Source organism: Melanerpes formicivorus, unplaced genomic scaffold (assembly GCF_026170545.1).
Source record: "Melanerpes formicivorus ecotype bairdi unplaced genomic scaffold, bMelFor1.0.p_v2 SCAF_5, whole genome shotgun sequence".
NCBI classification, from domain to species: Eukaryota; Metazoa; Chordata; class Aves; order Piciformes; family Picidae; genus Melanerpes; species Melanerpes formicivorus.
Window position 1 is genome coordinate 37164890 of NW_027142357.1, and position 21555 is coordinate 37186444.

At 53.6% G+C, this 21555-nt stretch overlaps 1 protein-coding gene across 1 annotated transcript; it reads left to right on the plus strand.

Moving 5' to 3' along the window:
- On the plus strand, window positions 1-18476 carry CYTIP (cytohesin 1 interacting protein). Its single transcript, XM_068139195.1, has 8 exons — window positions 1-222; window positions 1766-1815; window positions 2730-2784; window positions 8488-8590; window positions 8728-8821; window positions 10582-10651; window positions 13455-13521; window positions 14771-18476. Exons 1-8 carry the CDS (start codon window positions 76-78, stop codon window positions 15247-15249), a joined length of 1065 nt encoding a protein of 354 aa, XP_067995296.1. The 5' UTR covers window positions 1-75; the 3' UTR covers window positions 15250-18476.
- Window positions 18477-21555: the final 3079 nt, after the last annotated feature.

Sequence of the window (21555 nt, forward strand, 5' to 3'; positions counted from 1 at the left end):
GGGACGAGGGTGGCTTAGTTCCCTCAGCCCCGCCGCAGGGCTGAGCAATGCTGCTTTGAGCCCCCTTCCACCGAGATGGCCCTCAGGAAGCTCCTGCAGCAGAACCACAATGCCAACCTCTTTGCCTTTGGCACTGATGAGGAGCAGGCTGTGCCAATGGACAGCAGGAGGATCCAGCACGTGGTCAACACGGTGGGCACGCTGCCACGTGGGCGCAAGCAGGTACGGGATGGCTCCTGGGTTTGGGAGGGTGATGGCTCCTGGGTTTGGGAGGGTGATGGCTCCTGGGTTTGGGAGGGGGATTTCTCCCTCCCACCTGGAGAGCTGCTCACAGCCTGCATTGGCAGAGTTGTGCAGAAATGGCCAAGTTTCCCCAGGTGACCACACAGCTCCCTGTGCCTCCTGATTTTAGGGTGCTGGAAGGAGCACCTCTGGGTGCTGAGCTGGACTGGGACTGCAGTGACATCGTTGCAGCACCCCAGTGTGGGAAGGTCCTGAGAGGAGTCTGGAAGAGATGTTCTGCTTGATGGGGGGGGCTTGGGTACACAAGTTATCCACCAAGCTGTGGTCCTGCCTGGGCAGCGCTTCTCCTCCATCACTCCTCCTGTGAGCTTTGCTGTTTGGCTGCTCCTTTGCAGCCACCCTCACTGCAGCACTGCAGTCTGGTTGGGCTGTCTTCCCTTATGCACTGCTGACAGAGAGCACCTACCATCAGCTGGTTTCCATTTTGGAGTAGTCTGGTTTTGAAGGCCAGGCTGGATGTGTCTCTGGGCAACCTGCTGTAGTGTGAGGTGTCCCTGGCCATGGCAGGGGTTTGGAACTGGCTGAGCCTTGAGGTCCCTTCCAAACCCTAACAATTCTGTGATTCTAATGCTATGACTCCAGATTTTTGGTTCAGTATCCTGGCTTTTGCCAGAGACCTTTAGGCTCAAGGTGAGGAAAAAGTTCTTCCCAGAGAGAGCTGTTGGCCACTGGAATGGGCTGCCCAGGGAGGTGGTGGAGTCACCATCCCAGGAGGTGTTCAAGAGGGGATTGGAGGTGGCACTTGGTGCCATGGTTTAGTAGTCATGAGGTGTTGGGTGGCAGGTTGGACTTGATGATCTCTGAGATCTCTTCCAACCTTATTGATGCTATGATTCTGGCCTGAAGCAGGGATCTGGGATGCTTGTTGCCATGGCCATGCATCAGTGGAGGAATGCTCTGCATCCAGCTGGAGAGGGAACTGTCTGCAGGCACCATAAGTTCTGCCTGGTTTCTACTTTTCTGACTGGTGTTGAGGCTATAGTTTTATAATATGAAGTTGGGGGGACCTTATATCTCTTGAGGAAACCTTTTCTCTTCTCAACAATTTACTGCAAGGAGGTTGGAGCCTCTTGGGGTTTGGTCTCTCCTGTCAAGGAACAAGTGATAGGACAAGAAGAAATGGCCTCAGGTTGCACTAGGGGAGCTTTGGGTTGGACATGAGGAGTGATTTCTTCCCCTGGAGGATGGTTAAGGGCTGGCCCAGGCTTCCCAGGTCAGTGGTGGAGTCCCCATCTCTGGAGGGGTTTCAAAGCTGTGCTGAGGGCCATGGTTCAGTGGAGACCTGGCAGTGCTGGGTTAATGGTTAGACTTGAAAGGTCCTTTCAAGCCTGAACAACCCTGTGATTCTGTGGTGGGATGTCATCAGGTCATTTTAGTTTTCCTCTGAACTACTGATTTTAGCCACATGCCTCAGAGAACCGTGAATCTGCTGACCCTTTTTCATCCCCATTTCTGGTTGCAGCTTGCCTTAGCCAGATCCAGCTCCTTGGATGACTCCTCCAGGCCACAAAGGTATGAGAAGACTCTTCTGTAAGCCCTGTTTTCACTTATTCTGCATGAAATGTGTGTCCTGGGGACCTAGCAGCCCTCATGGGGTCAGGGCTGAGAGCAGCGTCCAGCACCTGGGCTGTGCAGCTGAAAAGGTGACATTGAGTTTGGGTAAGGAGCCCAACACAAAGTCTGAGGGAAGCCCAGCACTGGGGTGGGCAGTGGTGGGCACACAATGCTTTTGGGTAGAAAGACAGAGACATCACATAATCATAGAACTGTTAGGGTGGGAATGGACCTCAAGGCTCAGTCAGTTCCAACCCCCCTGCCATGGCCAGGGACACCTCACACTACAGCAGGTTGCTCACAGCCACATCCAGCCTGGCTGCAAACACCTCCAGGGATGAGGTTTCCACCACCTCCCTGGGCAACCTGTGCCAGTCTCTCACCACCCTCATGGGGAACAACTTCTTCCTAACATCCAATCTCAATCTACCCACTTCTAGTTTGGTTCCATTCCCCCCAGTCCTATCACTCCCTGACACCCTCAAAAGTCCCTCCCCAGCTTTCTTGGAGCCCCCTTCAGATACTGGAAGGCCACAATTATGTCTCCTTGGAGCCTTCTCTTCTCCAGACTGAACAGCCCCAACTCCCTCAGTCTGTCCTCACAGCAGAGCAGCTCCAGCCCTCTGCTCATCCTCATGGCCCTTCTCTGGACACCTTCCAGCACCTCCAGATCCTTCCTGTGCTAGGGGCTCCAGAACTGGACACAGTACTCCAGGTGGGGTCTCAGCAGACTGGAGTAGAGGGGGAGAATCACCTCTCTGGCCCTGCTGGCTCTGCTCCTCTTGCTGCAGCCCAGGATGTGATTGGCTTTCTGGCCAAAGTGAAGTGGTGGCACCTCAGTGTTCAGCCAGAACTTTGTGCTCTCCTTACAGACACCTGGTTGCTATCTTAAAAGAAGACAAGGAACTGTTTGGCTTTGAAATCCAGGTAAGGCTTGAGTGCTCAGTTGGTTTGGTTAAACATCAGATGTGGTGCAAAGCCCCCAAGTGTCACAGCCCCAACATTAGAGCACAGAAAGGTGTCTGCTGGTGCCACCTGATATGTGAAGAGTGCACAGTGCCGGTCAGGAACTGGGATGCAAGTCCAAGGATTTTCTCAGAGCTAAGTCCATGGGTGAGGATTTTTGCCATTCTCATAAGTCAGAGCACTGAATGTAGAAGAAATCTCATCCCAGGCCAAGTGTGAGGCAGTGGCCATGCCTTCTCACCCCCACAAATGAATATTCTGGGGGAGAATTGTATAGAAGAATGTTTTAATCTAAAAAGAGAGAGCTCAAACTGCTCTCTCTCCAAAAATCCCTTACCCTAGCATCTTTCTGCCTCCTTTGACACGGCATCATCGAATCCCAGATTTGCTTGGGTGGGAAAGGACCTTTCAAAGTCATCCAATCCAACCCCCCTGCAGTCAGCAGGGACATCTGCAACCAGAGCAGGTTGCTCAGAGCCCCAGACAACCTGGCCTGGGATGGTTGCAGGGATGGGGGCATCTGCCACCTCTCTGGCAACCTTGGCCAAGGTCTCACCACCTTCAGTGTCTGCCTCTCTCCACAAGAGGGATGTATTTTTAAAGCAGATGCTGGGTTTTGCTATGATTTTGGGCCATAACTGCTCAGCATGACTTTTGGGACTAAATCATAAGGGAACAAATTCTGTTAAGTGTGGAAGTCAACAACTCACCAAAGGGTCAAGAGGCTGAGGGAGCTGGGATTGTTTAGCCTGCAGAAGAGGAGGCTCAGAGGAGACCTTATTGCTCTCTACAACTACCTAAAGGGAGGCTGTAGCCAGGAAGGAGTTGGTCTCTTCTCCCAGGCAACCAGCAACAGAACAAGAGGACACAGTCTCAAGCTGTGACAGGGGAAGTTTAGGCTGGATGTGAGGAGAAAGTTCTTCCCAGAGAGAGTTGTTAGCCATTGGAATGTGCTGCCCAGGGAGGTGGTGGAGTCACCATCCCTGGAGGTGTTCAAGAGGGGATTGGATGTGGCACTTGGTGCCATGGTTTAGTAGTCATGAGGTGTTGGGTGACAGGTTGGACTTGATGATCTCTGAGGTCTCTTCCAACCTTGGTGATGCTGTGTCAAAGCAGGGTCCTGTCAGGAGTGCTGCTGATGGGAGGTCTCTGTTCTGTGGCTGTTTGTGAGCCAAGTGACTCATGGCCAGCAGAGCTGGAAAATCCTGGTCATAAATTCAAAGCCCAGGAATAACAGGGTGCAGTTTTGGGAACTCAGAATCACAGAATGTTAGGGGTTGGAAGGGACCTCTAGAGATCACTGAGTCCAGCCTCCCTGCCAAAGCAGCATCACCTAGGGCAGGCCACACAGGAACACATTCAGGTGAGTTTGGAATCTCTCCAAAGGAGGAAACTCCACAACCTCTCTAGGCAGCCTGCTCCAGAGCTCCAGCACCCTCACAGTAAAGAAGTTTCTCCTCATGTTGAGGTGGAACCTCCTGTGTTCCAACTTATACCCATTCTTCCTTGTCCCATCACTGGGCACCACTGAAAAGAGCCTGGCACCTTCATCTTGACACTCACCCCTCAGATATTTACAGACTTTAAGGTTCCCTTTCAGCCTTCTCAACACTAAACAGCCCCAGGTCTCTCAGTCTTTCTTCACAGCAGAGATGATCCAGTCCCTTCATCATCCCCACAGCCTCTGTTGGACTCTCTCCAGCAGATCCCTCTCTCTCTTGAACTGGGGAGCCCAGAACTAGACGCAATATTTCAGGTGTGGTCTCACCAGGGCAGCCTAAAGGGGGAGGAGAACCTCCCTTGGCTTGATGGATACACTTTCCTTGATGCACCCAGGATACCTTTGGCCCTCTTGACCACAAGGGAACATTGCTGTCCCGTGGAGAACTTATTGGCCACTAGGAGGTGTTCAAGAGGGGATTGGATGTGGCACTTGGTGCCATGGTCCAGTCATGAGGTCTGTGGTGACAGCTTGGACTTGATGATCTTTGAGGTCTCTTCCAACCTTGGTGATACTGATACTGTGACTCCAAGGTCTTTCTCCATGGAGCTGCTTTCCAGCAGGATGATCCCTGGTCTGTACTGGTGCAGGGGGCTGTGGCAGTGCCATAGAACTCTGACCTTCAGGCAGCAGCCCACTGGTGAGCTTTTAAGACTCTCTCATGTCTCTGTTTCACTCTCTGTGGTGTCAGAGCCACGGCCACAGAGCTCCCTGCTCTCTGTGCAGAAGGGAAGATGGGATCTTGAGTGAAAGGAGAATGTTGGGAAGAGCCTAACCGCTTCCAGTTGGATCCTGGGACTAATGAGCAGGGAGGCTTCGGCTGGCCAGCACTGGGGAGCTTTCTGGAGGGAGGATAATTGAGTCAATTACTGGGCTTTTGTGGCCATTGGCAAGGGCAGGTTTGCATTCTCCATCATGTTCTGATTAAAAATAATTGTTCTTGGCACATTTTCTCGCTGGACCTACATCCAGTGTGGGTGCTTCACTAGAAGGTCCAGGCGACAGAGAGGCAGCATCTGCCCCATACTAAGCTGTTGGTTAGAAGCTGTAATTTCCCTGCTGCAAGTTAAATTTAGGCCTGTCAGAGCAGGATGATGTGAAACTTGAGGTCTACCATCTGCAGGGAGCTCATGAGAGCTTCAGTGGTGGCTGAATGCCAGAGCTTCTCTCATGCTACTGCTTCTCCTACTTTCCACATGTGAACCAGAGCCTGGGGCCAAGAGCTCCCAAAGTGCCCAAACGTTTGCAGAGCAGATGTTTTGGTAGCACATCTCTGGCCCTTGTTGCAGCCACCTAAAAGCTTTTTGTCCCCTGCAAAACTGGCCCAGCTGCCTTCCACAGTGAGGAGAAGAAGGAACATAAGAGGCAATTCCACCCTCCTGATTGGAGTGCTTCTCTTGGGACCCTCAGTCATGCCCTTAAGTTGTTCACCTCTCCTGGTAGCTCTGGTGGGGACATCAAGACATCTCTGTCGGGGTGGCTCCAGCTAGGTGTAACAAATTCCATCCTCTGTCCAACTCATATCTCTCAGTCTGTCCCAGGTTGGTAGGTGGGACCTAGCACCTCTGTCTGGGTGGCTCCAGTTAGGTGTGACAAATTCCATCCTCTTTGTCCAACTCCTATCCCTCAGTCTGGCCCAGGTTGGTAGGTGGGACCTAGCACCTCTGTCTGGGTGGCTCCAGTTAGGTGTGACAAATTCCATCCTCTTTGTCCAACTCCTATCCCTCAGTCTGGCCCAGGTTGGTAGGTGGGACCTAGCACTTCTGTCTGGGTGACTCCAGTTAGGTGTAACAAATTCCATCCTCTTTGTCCAAGTCCTATCCCTCAGTCTGGCCCAGTTGTTCAGGTTGGTAGGTGGGACCTAGCACTCTGAAACAGGTGAAAAGAAACTAAAGGCAAGTGTCAATTGCAGTGGCACATCCTCCAAGACTAGACTAGACTAGACTAGACTAGAATAGAATAGACCAGGTTGGAAGAGACCTTCAAGATCATCCAACACCACCTAATCAACTAACCCATGGCACCAAGCACCCCATCAAGTCTCCTCCTGAACACCTCCAGTGATGGTGGACCTTCATGTTTCACTTAATGCAGAGTTTCCCTATGGGTCTAAGGGCTGAAGTAACTGCAGTGGTGTGGTCTGGCCAGCTAAGATGTGACTCTGCTTGATCTTCACCCCTATTTGTTCCACACTGCCTGAGAAATGTGGGGGTCTAACAAGCCTTCTTGTCTCTGGGGCAGCTGTGGCTGTGGCAGGCTTTCAGGAAGCTCAGCCTGCGTCACCGGTTTTGGCAGGCAGGCGTGGCTGAGGTTTGCATGTAAGCAAGAAGACATTTCCTGTTGCTGCAGGAGCTGCTGGCCTTCCAGCCTCTGCTCTGGCAAGCCTCTCAGTACATCTCAGCACCCAGAACCACGACAGATGCACCCTCAGGATGACTCTGTGTAGAAGGTGGGAATATGAAATGCTTCCAGGGTAGTGCAGGGATGGGGTTAAGAGGCCAGAAGAAGGATCAGCTCTTCTTGCTTTCCAAGTTCTCACTGGGAACCAATCTCTCTGGCAGCCCCAGCTGCCTTCACATGGTGTTCACAGCCAGGAGTCAGGGCCCCTCAGTTTAGGAAAGATGTTGAATTGCTGGAAGGTGTCCAGAGAAGGGCAACAAAGCTGGGGAGGGGTCTGGAGCACAGCCCTGTGAGGAGAGGCTGAGGGAGCTGGGGTTGCTTAGCCTGGAGAAGAGGAGGCTCAGGGGAGACCTTCTTGCTGTCTACAACTCCCTGAAGGGAGGTTGCAGCCAGGTGGGGGTTGGTCTCTTCTCCCAGGCAAACAGCACCAGAACAAGAGGACACAGTCTCAAGCTGTGCAGGGGAGGTTTAGGCTGGATGGTAGGAAGAAGTTCTTCCTGGAAAAAGAGATTGTCCATTGGAATGTGCTGCCCAGGGAGGTGGTGGAGTCACCATCACTGGAGGTGCTGAAGAAGAGCCTGGCTGAGGCACTTGGTGCCATGGTTTAGTTGGTTAGATGGTGTTGGGTGATAGGTTGGACTCGATGACCTCTGAGGTCTTTTCCAGCCTGCTTAATTCTATTCTATGAAAGAACCTTCTGAGAGGCCTGAGGCACACCCAGCTCTGCTGTGGCTGGGAAAGTGAAGTGTCCTTCAGTAAAGCAATCCACATCCTGCCACCAGAGAGGCCTGGCTGAGGTTTTGACAATGATTTAAACTCTGGGTTTCTGCAAAACCAGGGTGCAGGCCCCCCTTTGGTGTCTGCTGCTCTCCCTCGTCACAATGTGGTTGCTCATCTTCAGGTTGTTTCATTGTGGTGTTCCCACTTGCATGCTGAGCACCACACCCTTCTCAGCACAAAATGTGTCAAAAGACATCTCCCTGGTGAGGAGATGCTTGAGAGCCCTGGGGCTGTTGAGCCTGGAGAAGAGCAGCCCCAGAAGGGATCTGATCAATGCTCAGCAAGAGCTAAAGGGCCTGTGGGGGGCAAGAGGCTGGGGCCAGATCTTGTCAGTGATGCCCAGGGACAGGACAAGGAGCCACCATTGTCTCTCAGGTCAGCAACATGGAACAGGCAGAGCTTTCCCAAAGGAGAATAAAGAGCTCCTGAGATGTGGTGGGGAGGGACAAGGCACAGCATGCTGTGCTTTCACCAGTAGCTACCTGTGATGAACCGGAGGGGTCATGGTTGGATGCTCCAAAGATGCTGAGGGGCCTGGATTATCTCTGTGAGGAGGAAAGGATGAGAGCCCTGGGGCTGTGGAGCCTGGAGAAGAGCAGCCCCAGAGGGGATCTGAGCAATGCTCAGCAAGAGCTAAAGGAGCTGTGGGAGGCAAGAGGCTGGGGCCAGACTCTTGTCAGTGGTGCCCAGGGGCAGGACAAGGGGCAATGAGCACAAACTGGAAGCCAGGAGGTTCCATGTGAAGATGAGCAAAAAGTTGTTTGGTGTGAGGGTGCTGGAGCTGTGGAGCAGGCTGCCCAGAGAGGTTGTGGAGTCTCCTTCTCTGGAGAGCTTCCAAACCCAGCTGGCCACTGTGATCCTGGGCAAGCTGCTGTGGGTGCCCCTGCTAAAACAAGGGGGTTGGACAAGATTCTGTGACTATTAGTTTTAAATGGTTGTAATTCCTGTATTGTTGGTAACCCTGTGTCCTTTGGGTGTTCCAGACCATTAGGCTCCCACACCAGAATGATTGCTCCCTGGAAGTGTTCACTTGCATCTGCAAAATCACAGAAGAAAGTCCTGCCCATCTTTCTGGCCTTCAACCTGGTAACTAGTCCTGTCCTCTCCTGCTCTGGGTGGCCTTATCTTGCTATTCTCCCCCCCCCACTACTTTTATTGTAGAGCATGTGGAAGTCATCCATGACCTCCAGGCACTGATGTTGACCCCTGGGTATCTCCAACAGGTGATATCCTCTCCAGCATCAATGGCGTAAACACTGATGGCTTCAGCCACAAGCAAATAGTAGACTTGATAAAGTCTTCAGGGAACTATTTAAGGTAGGTCCCTCCTTCAGATGGTCTGGAGCTTAATAGTCTGTCCTCCTGGGAGCTTCTCCTGCTGCCCTGCAGTCCTGTGTTGTCCCAGAGAGAAGAAACCTCTATGGCCTGGTTGTGCAGAGCCATGTTCGTCCTACAGGGGAGAGCTGGGCAGAGGAGCTCTAGGAAGGTGACCCAGTGCTGCCCACCCTGTCATAGAATGGTTTTGGTTAGAGGAGACCTTGAGGCTTATTGAGTCAAACTATTAACCCAGCACTGCCAGATCACCACTAATCCATGGCCCTCAACACGACATCTCCAAGGCTCTGAAACCCCTCCAGGGATGGGGATTCCACCACTGACCTGAACAGCCTGGGTCAGGCCTTGGCAACCCTTAAGGGGATGAAATTGTTCATGTCCAACCTAAACCTCCCCTAGTACAACCTGAGGCCATTTCCTCTTGCTCCCTGGGAGAAGAGACCAACCTCCATCTGGCTCCAACCTCCTTCCAGGCAGTTGTAGAGAGCAATGAGGTCTCCCCTCAGCCTCCTTTTCTCCAGGCTGAACAATCATAGAATCAAAAAGGTTGGAAAAGACCTCAAGGATCATCAACTCCAACCTGGTACCCAACACCTCAGGACTACTAAACCATGGCTCCAAGTGCCACATCCAATCCCCTCTTGAACACCTCCAGGGATGGTGACTCCACCACCTCCCTGGGCAGCACATTCCAAAGGCAAACAACTCTCTCTGTGAAGAACTTTCTCCTCACCTTGAGCCTAAGCTTCCCCTGGCACAGCTTGAGATTGTGTCCTCTTGTTCTGGTGTTGGTTGCCTGGGAGAAGACCCCAACCCCTTCCTGGCTACAACCTCCCTTCAGGGAGTTGTAGAGAGCAAGAAGGTCTCCCCTGAGCCTCCTCTTCTCCAGGCTAACCCCAGTTCCCTCAGCTTCTCCTCACCATCCCTGTTCTCCAGACATCTCACCAGCTCCATTGCCTTTCTCTGGACCTGCTCCAGCCCCTCAATGCCCTTCTTGTTCTTAGTCCTTTTCCACCTGCCCCTCCTATGTGTTTGCTTATCTTTCTCCAACACCTGAAGACACCCATGGAGGAGAGGGTCCAGCCAGACATGTGGTTGCTGCCACAGTCTCCCTGTGGCACCATGTGGGGTGGGGTCTGTGTGGTGGGTTAATGCCCATTCTGAAAAGAAACCAAACAGGGCCTCCCTGCAGGGTGTTTACCCCCCTGGGAAACTGAGTCTGTTCCACTCCCCCCTCCCTGCCCAGCTAGGCTATAAAAAGCAGGGCATTGCAGTCATTAGGGCTCCTTTTGGCTCCTGCCTCTCCTAGATGAGAGCTGCTGTGGCTGCCTTCCTGCTCCTCTGCCATGTGATTGGTCCTGATCCTTCTCCTTGCTGCCTCTGTGCCTCTTCAGAGAGAGACTGGTTTTGTATTCTTCTTCTTTGTCCCCCACCCATCCATCCTTGTTCCTTGCCCTTGTGAACCTTACCTCTTATTGTTATATCTATATTGTTTAAAGACAACTCTTTCCCTCTCTACTTCCAGGCTGACTCCAAATTAGAGCTTGGTGGATTTGCTCCTTCCTTTCTTTCCCTCCCTCTCTGTTGGGAGGGAGGAGGGGGGAGTGGGGGAGAGATTCTCAGCCTTGCCCCCATCTGAGCTCTTAACTCTCAGTTAAGGCTTAAACCACCACAGTCTGGCAATCCTGACAGAGCTTGGTAGCCCTTTCCTCTCTGATGCCAGCATCTCCTGTTCCTCACAGGTTAGAGACTGTCAACGGGGCCATGCTCCTGAGGAAAATGGAGCTGGAGACCAAGCTGCACCTCCTGAAGGTAACCTCAGTGATGAGCCAAGCCCTTGTTGAAGGCAGAGGGTTGGTGTGGGTTTATTGCTGATGGGTCAGGTGGGTGCATGTGGGGCTGGGTATCCCGGCAGGGCAGGCACCTCTGTGTGCCCTGCTGCCAGCCCCCCCACCTGTGGTCCCTGCCATGCTGGCCACCATCACGTCAGCCTAGAAGATAGGCAGGGATGAAAAGATCAGGATGAGAGCTCCATGAGCTTGGATTCCCCTTCAAGGCTGATGGTGGGGGTCTGGAGCATACCTTTGGAACTAGCTGGCCTGCTTTTGGGCATTGGGCCCCTGCAGCTGGATGCTAATTTCTCTTTGAAGGAGGGAAACTTTCTCTCTGAAGGAGGGAATACTGACCAGGGGGTGATGGGAGGCTCTTGGCTGGTGGGGAAAAGCTGGGAAGTCTGAGCCTGGAGGTAGCACTGGGGCAAAGCCCTGCATGCTTAGTGTGGTTGCAGCTGCTAGGAGATGGTTGTGAGTGCAGGAGCCATGCTGGCCTCACATAGAATCATAGCATTGTCAGGGTTGGAAGGGACCTCAAGGAGCAGTCAGTTCCAACCCCCCTGCCATGGCCAGGGACATCTCACACTACAGCAGGTTGCTCACAGCCACATCCAGCCTGGCTGCAAACACCTCCAGGGATGAGGCTTCCACCACCTCCCTGGGCAACCTGTGCCAGGCTCTCACCACCCTCATGGGGAACAACTTCTTCCTCACAGCCAATCTCAATCTACCCATTGCTAGTTTGGTTCCATCCCCCCCAGTCCTGTCACTCCCTGACACCCTCAAAAGTCCCTCCCCAGCTTTCTTGGAGCCCTCTTCAGATCCTAGAAGGCCACAATGAGGTCTCCTGGGAGCCTTCTCTTCTCCAGACTGAGCAGCCTCAACTCCCTCAGTCTGTCTCCATAGCAGAGCAGCTCCAGCCCTCTGCTCCTCCTCGTGGCCCTTCTCTGGACACCTTCCAGCACCTCCAGATCCTTCCTGTGCTAGAGGCTCCAGAAGTGGACACAGTGCTCCAGGTGGTACTACTGCACCTGACTGTGTCCCCAGTGCCTGAGGCTGGTGGGAGCTGGGGTGGTGGCTGGGCATGCTGAGGCCACCTGGCCAGGTGACTCGTTGAGACACGGTGAGAAACGAGCTGGACCCCAGAGCCAGGTCACTGCTGTGTCAGTGAGACCCCAGCAGCAGGAGGCTTCCATCCCAGCCATAAGATTTATCTTGGAGAATAAATCTTATGAGGAGCAACTGAGGGAGCTGGGGCTTTTTAGTTTGGAAAAGAGGAGGCTGAGGGGAGACCTCATTGCTGTCTGCAGCTACCTGAAAGGATGTTGAGGAGAGGCTGGTGCTGGTCTCTTCTCCCAGGTAATGAGTGACAGAACAAGAGGGAACAGCCTCAAGCTAAGACTTGGCTAGGTCTAGAGTGGACATTAGGAAGAAGTTTTTCCCAGCAAGAGTGGTCAGGCATTGGAATGTGCTGCCCAGGGAGGTGGTTGAGTCACCAACCCTGGCTGTGTTTAAAGGTGGTTTGGATGTGGTGCTTGGGGATATGGTTTAAGGGTGAACCTTGTAGAGTAGGGTTCTGGGCTGGACTTGGTGATCCTGAGGGTCTTTTCCAACCTGAATGTTTCTGTGACTCTGTGATTCAGTGAGCACAGCTCCATGACCAGCTGGTGGGGCTGGTATCTTGGAAACCAGGGTCAAATAGCCAGTGAAGCCACCACAATGGGCTCCCTCCACCCCCTGCCCCCTGCCCCCTGCCAGGGAAACAATGGAGCCCAAATCTCACAATCTTCTGGGACAGGCTCTGTCTCAAGAGGGGAATTTTCAGCCAAGGGCCCTTTCCCAGCAGTGCCATCCCTCTGCCAGGAGCATGGGCACAGGGTGACTCTGGGCATCTGGCTGTGGTGGAAGAACCTCAGTTGTGTTTGTCCTGCTCTCTGAAGCCTTGCTGAGGGGTGTGCTCAGCTGCTGTGACCACAGTGAGATGGTGACACGCTTGTGAGTGTGAAACATCCCAGTCTTGGCTTGCACAAAGCAAGCTTTGCCCTCAGGGTGCATCACCCAGTGCCTGGGGCATAGACTGCTTGGCATCCCCCTCCCCACACTGTGGTATCCAACTGTGGTCAGATACCTGCTCCAGGCAGCAGTTCTTCTGCCCATCCCACCTGTGTTCCAGTTAGGTTGGTGTGACCAGGACCAGGGGGTAGTCTCTGTTTTGGTTGGGTCTGGATGAGGAGAGCCTTTGGACAGCTCCTCAGCATTTATGGGATGCAATTTCCTAGCTTTTTAGTAAACTATAAACATTCTAAAACCTACTTTATGTGAGAGCAAGTTTCTCCAGGCTATTAGAAGCTCTTCTTGCTCCCACCTTACTGGTGAGCCTCTTTCAGTGCTGGCCATTACAGGGAAGCTGGAGCCACCCTCTGTGTCTGGTTTGGCCAAAGCCACCAGGAAGTGTTCCAGTGGGAAGAGCAGCTGGAAGAAAGCTGTCACAAGCCTTGGTAGCTTGTGGGTCAGGTTGGAAAGGACCTCTGGAGATCATCCAGTCCACCCCCCTCCCCCCCGCTAAAGCAGGGGCACCCACAGCAGCTTGGCCAGCAGCACAATGCCCAGGTGGGGTTGGAAGCTCTCCAGAGGAGACTCCACAGTCTTTCTGGGAGTCTCTCCCAGTGTCCTTGTACATGGCTCCTGCTCAAAGCATTGGGAGAACTCCAGGAAGAATCCTGGGGGCATGCCTGGACCTTCCCAAGATGTGTGTGTGTGATATGTACCTTCTCTCCCCACAGCAAAGCCTGCAGCAGAAGGTGGTGGAGCTGCGCTCGCTGCTGGTGCAGGAGCAGCGCTTGCTGCACGGTAGGTTCTCGTGTCTGGCTGAGAAACCACAGGGTGGTGGCTTCTGCCACCCTGCCACCTCCTCATCTGCCTTCTCTTTCTCCTCGCAGTGGGGCTGGCCCTGGGAAAGCTTTTTCTTTTCCAGGGATGATGAATTTGGATGCTGCTTGACTGATTCATCCTGCTCATCTGCTTCAGCAGATGTGGGCTGAAAAGACTTTCCATTCTTAACTTGGGCTTAGCAGGGGAGGGATTGGGTTGCTTGGTTGGCTGTCCAGGGTTGGTTTGGTTGATTGGTGGGTTGGTTTGTTTGTTTGTTTGTCCAGGGCTGGTTTGTTTGTTTGTTTGGTTGATTGGTTGCCCAGGGTTGGTTTAGTAGGTTGGTTGCCCAGGGTTGATTTGCTTGGTTGGTTGTTTGCCCAGGGCTGGTTTGGTTGGTTGGGGTCAGAGTGGCTGGAGAGCAGCCAGGCAGAAAGGGACCTGGGGGTAGTGGTTGACAGCAGCTGAACATGAGCCAGCAGTGTGCCCAGGTGGCCAAGAAGGCCAATGGCATCCTGGCCTGCACCAGGAACAGTGTGGCCAGCAGGAGCAGGGAGGTCATTCTGCCCCTGTAAACTGCACTGGTTAGGCCACACCTTGAGTCCTGTGTCCAGTTCTGGGCCCCTCAGTTTAGGAAGGACATTGAGACTCTTGAACGTATCCAGAGAAGGGCAACAAAGCTGGGGAGAGGTCTGGAGCACAGCCCTGTGAGGAGAGGCTGAGGGAGCTGGGGTTGCTTAGCCTGGAGAAGAGGAACCTCAGGGAGACCGTCTTGCTGTCTACAACTCCCTGAAGGGAGGTTGTAGCCAGGTGGGGGTTGGTCTCTTCTCCCAGGCAAGCAGCACCAGAACAAGAGGACACAGTCTCAAGCTGTACCAAGGGAGGTTTAGGCTGGATGTTAGGAAGAAGTTCTTCCCAGCAAGAGAGATTGGCCATTGGAATGTGCTGCCCAGGGAGGTGGTGGAGTCACCATCCCTGGAAGTGTTTAGGAAGAGCCTGGCTGAGGCACTTGGTGCCATGGTTTAGCTGATGAGATGGTGTTGGGTGATAGGTTGGACTTGATGATCTCAAAGGTCTTTTCCAACCTGGTTAATTCTATTCTGTTCTGTTCTGTTCTAGCCTAGCCTAGCCTAGCCTATTCTAACGTGGGGGGGGGGGGGGGGGGGGGGGGGGGGTGGCTGTGGAAATTTCAACCCACCACACTCACACTCCTCTGGGGCTTCCCTTCCAGGGGAGATGAATGCCAACGCTGTGCTGGCAGCCCTGGGGCTGGAGGAGCCCAGCTGGCCGGGGGGCTGCAGCACTCCCGGAGCCCTCTTCCCGAGGCAGCTTCGCTTCTCCAGCGAGAGCAGCTCCCGCCTGAGCTCCATGACCCTGGGCAGCGACGACAGCTGCTGCCAGAGCGCAGCCTTCGAGGACTCGGCCACCGAGAGCCTGAGCCGCCAGTCCAGCCTGGACGATGACTGCTTCCTCCCCCGGGCCGGGGACGGCGCTGCGCGGAGCTCGTCCCTGCGCAGGATGCGCAGCGTCAGCCTGGCCAGCAGCGGCTCCATGTCCCCGCTGTGGGAGGCCGGCAGCTACAGCGGCAGCTGCAGCGGCAGTTTCGGAACCCTCCCGCGCAAAAGCAGGAGAGCCAGCGTCAGAAAGCACCTTCTGAAGTTCATCCCCGGCCTCCAGCGGGCGGTGGAGGAGGAAGAGAGTCGGGTCTGACAGCCCCTGCGTCGTCCACCCTTGCCACCGGGAGCACTGGGGGCACTTTTGGGGCCCTCCCTCCAAGAAGGACATTGAGAGGCTGGAGCAGGTCCAGAGAAGGGCAACAAAGCTGGGGAAGGGTCTGGAGAAGAGGGCTGGTGAGGAGCAGCTGAGGAAGTGTGAGTGTTCTGCCTGCAGGAGACTGAGGCTCATTGCTCTCTACAGCTACCTGAAAGGAGCTTGGACAGAGTTTGGGGTCAGTGTCATCTCCCTAGTATATCAGGTGATAGGATGAGAGGAAATGGCCTGAAATTGTGCCAAGGCAGGTTTAGGTTGGAGGTTAGGAGCAATTTCTTTGCTGCAGGAGTGGTCAGGCATTGGAACAGGCTGCCCAGGGAGGTGGTGGAGTCACCATCCCTGGAGGGGTTCAAGAAACCTGTGGGCATGGCACTTGGGGACAGGTTGATGGTTGGACTCGATCTTAGAGGTCTTTTCCAACCCAAACAATTCAGTGATTCTATGGTCCTTGATGCTTGGGACTCTGTCTGAGACTCCTGCATGGCCTGGGACTGAAGGCACCAGCTCAGGCAGTGGGTGAAGTGTGGTGGTACTGCATGGCCATCCTCTAGACAATGGTACAGAGCTCTAGGGTCTTTAATTATATTGATTCTTAATCAGGGCACACCCTGGAGCTCTTCATTAACCTGAAAAATGACCAACTCTGAAGTGCAAAGAACCTTTGCAGAACTTCCTCAGCATACTTCAGTGTTCTGTAGGTTGGTGATTGAACTCAGAACTCTTCATTTCCTGTTCCCAAAGTGATGTCCTACCAAAGGCCTTTAACAGAGCTTCTGCTCAACCCAGTGACAGAGCCCTGCCCAAAAGAGGATGGAGCCTAGATTGTGTGACAGAGGCCCCAAGTAGTAATGTTCTGAGATGAAGGGCAGAGGAGCAGCTGTGGCTTGTGGTGGGTGATGTACATGGATGTGCTGGAGTGGGCCAGGAGCTCACCCACCACAGAATCACAGAGTCACCCAGGTTGGAAAAGACCTCAGAGATCATCAAGTCCAACCTAATACCTAACACCTCCTGACAACTAAACCGTGGCTCCAAGTGCCACATCCAAGCCTTTTCTGAACACCTCCAGGGATGGGGACTCCACCAAATTACTCTTTCTGGGAAGAACTTTCTCCTCATCTTGAGCCTAAACTTCCCCTGGCACAGCTTGAGACTGTGTCCTCTTGTTCTGGTGCTGGTTGCCTGGGAGGTGAGATCAACCCCCACTTGGCTACAACCTCCTTTCAGGAAGCTGTAGCAAGGTCTCCCCTGAGCCTGCTCTTCTCCAGGCTAAACAACCCCAGCTCCCTCAGCCTCTCCCTTTCACTGTGGGGCCGCTCATGCTGCCCTGAGATGCTGCTGTCACTACCTGGGGATGTGCAGAGTCCATCTGTCTGTCACAAAGGCAATGGGTAGCTCCCCAAGCCACTTCCCAGCCTCCAAATCAAGGATCAGCTCCCATGGTCAGTCCTGCTGACAGCAAAGGATCATAAAATTGTGGAATTGTTTTGGCTTGAAGAGATCTTCAAGATCATGCAGTCTAACCATGAGCCCAGCACTGCCAGGTCACCACCAAACCATGGCCCTCAGCACCACATCTACACAGCTCTGAAACGCCTCCAGGGATGGGGACTCCATCACTGCCCTGGGCAGCCTGGGCCAAGCCAGACATCCCTTTTGGGGAAGAAATTATTCCTCATGTCCAATCTAAACCTCCCTCTGAGGCAACCTGAGCCTGTTTCCTCTTGTTGGGAGGAAAAAGCAACCCCCACCTGGCTCCAAGCTCCTTTCAGTAGAGAGCCAGAAGGTGAAACCTCAGCCTCCTTTTGTCTTCCCTTTGGATAAAGCTGCCTGGCCAGAATTTTAGCAGATTTGGGAAGAAGCTCATCCTCTTGCAGGGCCCTGACTGCACAGCTCAGGTTGATTTGGCCTCCTCAAAGCAGGTGGAATAAAGGCAGAGAATTGTCCTGCAGGGACGAGCAGGATTGTTCTGTGTCTGGAGCTGGTGGTGGGTCTCACTCTGGGGACCTCCTCAGAGAGCTGTGCCTGCAACTGGTCCCTCTGCAGTCCCAGGGCTGCAGGAGATGCCCGTGGGGCTGATGTTCTGCTGCTCCTCGGCAGGAAGGTCAGCAGCTGCTCATGGTTCTGTAGGAGCAGAGGCTTCAGGCGGCCAGGTTAACTTCCAGGAGGTGATTTAATAAGTGTGGGCAGAGAAGTGAGGAGAAAGAGAACTCAATTTCCCTCAGGCACACGGGGACAGGCTCTTTGTTCCACCCAGGCCACCTAATGATGTTTTTTTCCAAACACAATTGGAGGAATTTTAAATGTAATCTAAATGCCTTGTGTGAGTCACTCCTCTCCTGACCCAGCAGAACATGCTGCTGTTTACCAGGCAGTGCTGCTGGGGCAGGCTTTCTTGGGCTTCTCAGAAACCTCAGAGCTCCCCTCTGAGATAAACCTCAGGTGAAAACAACCTGTTCCCAGCACTGCTCTCGTCAGTGAAGGTTGCTAAGCCAGTAGAGTCGGAACTGGCTTCCGTCAGGTCTCCTGCAAGCATTAAGGAGATGCTGAGACCCCACCTGCAGTGCTGGGGCCAGCTCTGGAGTCCTCAGCACAGGAGAGACATGGACCTGCTTGAGTGGGGCCAGGGGAAGCCATAGCAGTGATGGGAGGGCTGGAAGCCCTCTGCTGTCAGGCCAAGGTTGAAAGAGTTGGGCTTGTTCAGCCTGGAGAAGAGAAGGCTCCAGGAAGACCTTCTGATGCCCTTTCAGGGCATGAAGTGGCCAATCAGAAAGCTGGGGAAGACTTTTGAGCAGGGCTTGTTGTGCCAGGACAAGGGGTGATGGTTTGAGCTAAAAGAGGGAGATTCAGACTGGAGAGAAGGGAGAAATGTTTGATGCTGAGGTTGGTGAGACCCTGGTCCAGGTTGCCCAGAGAGGTGGGAGATGCTCCATGCCTGGAACCATTGCAGGTCAGGTTGTCTGGGGCTCTGAGCAACCTGCTCTGGTTGCAGATGTCCCTGCTGACTGCAGGCTGGGGTTGGACTGGCTGAGCTTTAGAGGTCCCTTCCCACCCAAACCCATCTGTGATTCCATGAGTCTGTACATGCTTGCTTTCAGTCTGGAAATGCTGAATGAGCCTGGACACTCAACCTTCAGAAAAGCCAAATAAATGATGCTCTCCCAGCAGCAGAGAGAACATGCCTTGGTAGCTGCAAGATGACAACAGGAGATGTTCAGAGCTGTGGTTGGAAACAGGATGTGGGTGACAGGCAGGCTCTGCGGGGACGCTGCGATGGGAGCTGAGATCGAGGTGCCCCAGCCTGCTGAGGGCAGGAAGGAGCTCACAGGCAAGCCAAGCAGCTCAGAGAACAAGATGAGCCAGACAGCTCTTCTGAAGTGGCTTTTGTCCTCACAGGGAGCCATCTGGGAGGGTCCTGAAAGGTGGGGCAGGAGGAGGGTGGGCATGTGGGCTATGTTGCACGGTGATGCTGTGGATCATAGGGTTGGGGCTGTGGACCTTCAGTGGAGGAGGTGTTCTCACTGACCATGGGGTGGCTGAAGGGTTTGCTTCACTTCCTAACAGCCAAGGGATGACCTTTCCTCTTCTCATCCCAGCTGGAGTTCACATCAGAAAGAAGTGCAGCTGCTCTGAAGAATGCAATTCATTTTTAAACCCAGGGCTTTAGTGAATCTGCTGAGTGCTACTGAGCCTGACCTCCTAAGGGCTCTTCACCACTGTGAACAGGGGCTTCTCCATGCCTAGATTTAGGCAACCCCTTCCTGAACTCAAAACCCTGCATCAAATGGACATCTTCTGGTGGTCTTTCAGTGCTTAAAGGGGCTGATGAGAAAGCTGGGGACAGACTTCTGAGCAGAGCCTATTGTGACAAGACAAGGGGTGATGGTTTGAGCTACAAGAGGGAGATTCAGATTGGAGAGAAGGGAGAAATGTTTGAGGGTGGTGAGAGCCTGTCCCAGGTTGCCCAGAGAGCTGGGAGATGCCCCATCCCTGCAACCGTCCCAGGTCAGGTTGTCTGGGGCTCTGAGCAACCTGCTCTGGTTGCAGATGTCCCTGCTGACTGCAGAGGGGTTGGACTGGATGAGCTTTAGAGGTCCATTCCCACCCAAACCAGTCTGGGATTTGATGATCCTACAAAACACTAGAGGAGCTCCTGCATGTCCTGGCTCTTGCTCCATCTCAGCTGTGCTCAGAGCAGGTCAGGTGGATCCATGACGCCAGAAGCTGTGTCTCTGCTCACTTTGAGGGGTGGCTGCCTTCCTGTGGGCAGTTCTGCTTTCCTACCCTGTGTTTCCTTTCTCATGCAGCTGCTTTAGAAGGTTCCAAATGTAGCAGCTGGTTGCACCCATCACTGAGCAGATCACAAGCCACAGATGTTGCAGGTCACTGACTTCATGCTGCCCCTGCCAGGTAAAAGGGAAGCACATGTGATACGAAGCCAAGAACTGACTGCTGTGCTCCCAGCACAGACCAGCTACAGAGGACATGGTTGTGCCACCCACAGATAAGGAAACTAAAGCAACCTCACTGTGGGCACCAGGAGGCACCACTGCAGTGCAGAGCTGGTGGCCTGAGACAGAGTGTGGCAATGCCACCACACTGCCCTTGGCAGTGCCAGGCTGCACAGATGAGAAGAGGTTGTCTAACCAACAGATGGCACCAGGAAATACCTACAACTCTTTTAATAGTTTCTTTCAATCAGCAAGGCAGGGTTCTGTCACCACAGCAGGAGCTTTTGTGGCTCCTGGGCCAGCAGGGCTCCCCCTTGGGCATGGTGCCATGGTTTCAGCTCTGGGTTGCTTCAGTTTTGAAGCCTAGCCAGGAGTTTGCCCCACACTCAAGCCCCAGGCTGATGCTGGCTGCACCAAAAGGGGTGCAAGGCTCTCACCACCAGCCCATGCCAGGTACCCAGCCTCTCACCACCACCCTGTGCTGGGCACCCAGCTTCTCCTCCTGAGGGCACCTACCACTGCATGTTGCCCATTCACTTTCAGACCTCACCATCCATTTTGCTTGGACAAATATTTCCAGCTGCCTGGAGGTGTTCAAGGTCAGTTTGGATGAGGTCTTGAGCAACCTGGTTGAGTGGAAGGTGTCCCTGCTTGTGGCAGCAGGGTTGGAACTGGATGATCCTTGAGGTGCCCTCCACACAACCCATTCGAGGATTCCCTGAATAACACTGCCCTCATCTGCATGACAATGATGAGAAGGTGTTTGTTTAAAGATGCAGACTCACCGAGGAACAAAACCAGTGCACAAAACCAGTGCAAGGGCTTTGGATCCATTTCTAATCCAGCTCTGAACTCAACAAGAGGCTTTCCAAACCCTAAAGCCCAAAGATGCCAGAACTGTTGCATGATGTGAGCACACAAAGTCACTCAGGGCAGGAGATTACCCCCTTACATAAACCTGGCCCTGGGAACCAGGGGTGAAATGAGTTCAGCCAGGTCAGAGGAGCCCCACTGCTCCTTGTGTGCTCCCCTCTGGCTCCTGCTTGCTGGAAATCCCACTGATCACAGGATCAGAGGATTTTAGGGGTTGGAAGGGACCTCCAAACATCATCAAGTCCAGCCCCCCTGCCAGAGCAGGAGCACAGAATCCAGCACAGGTCACACAGGAACATATCCAGATGGGGCTGGAAAGTCTCCATAGAAGGAGACTCCACAACCCCTCTGGGCAGCCTGCTCCAGCGCTCTGTGACCCTCACAGTGAAGAAGTTCCTCCTCATGTTGAGGTGGAACCTCCTGTGGTGGAGTTTATATCCATTGCCCCTTGCCCTATTACAGGGAGCAGCTGAGCAGAGCCTGTCCTCTCCCTCCTGACCCCCAGCCCTCAGATATTGATAAACATTGATTAAATCCCCTCTCAGTCTTCTCCAGACTGAACAGCCCCCAGTCTCTCAGCCTCTCCTCACAGGGCAGTGCTGCAGTCCCTTCATCATCCTCATAGCCTCTATTGGACTCTCTCCAGCAGATCCCTTCCCTAAGTGTTGGTCTCATCTCCTGCCCCTTTGATACTCCTTTAGAGAGACTTTCTGCTGCTTCTGCGGAAGGGGATTGTGTGTGGAAGAAGCAGCACCACACTGACCTGCCTGGACTGCCAGCAGGCATCCTACAAGAAAGCTGGGGAGGGACTTTTGAAGGTGTCAAGTAATGATAGAACTAAGGGAAACAAAACTAGAAATGGGTAGATTGAGATTGGATGTTAGGAAGAAGTTGTTCCCCATGAGGGTGGTGAGAGACTGGC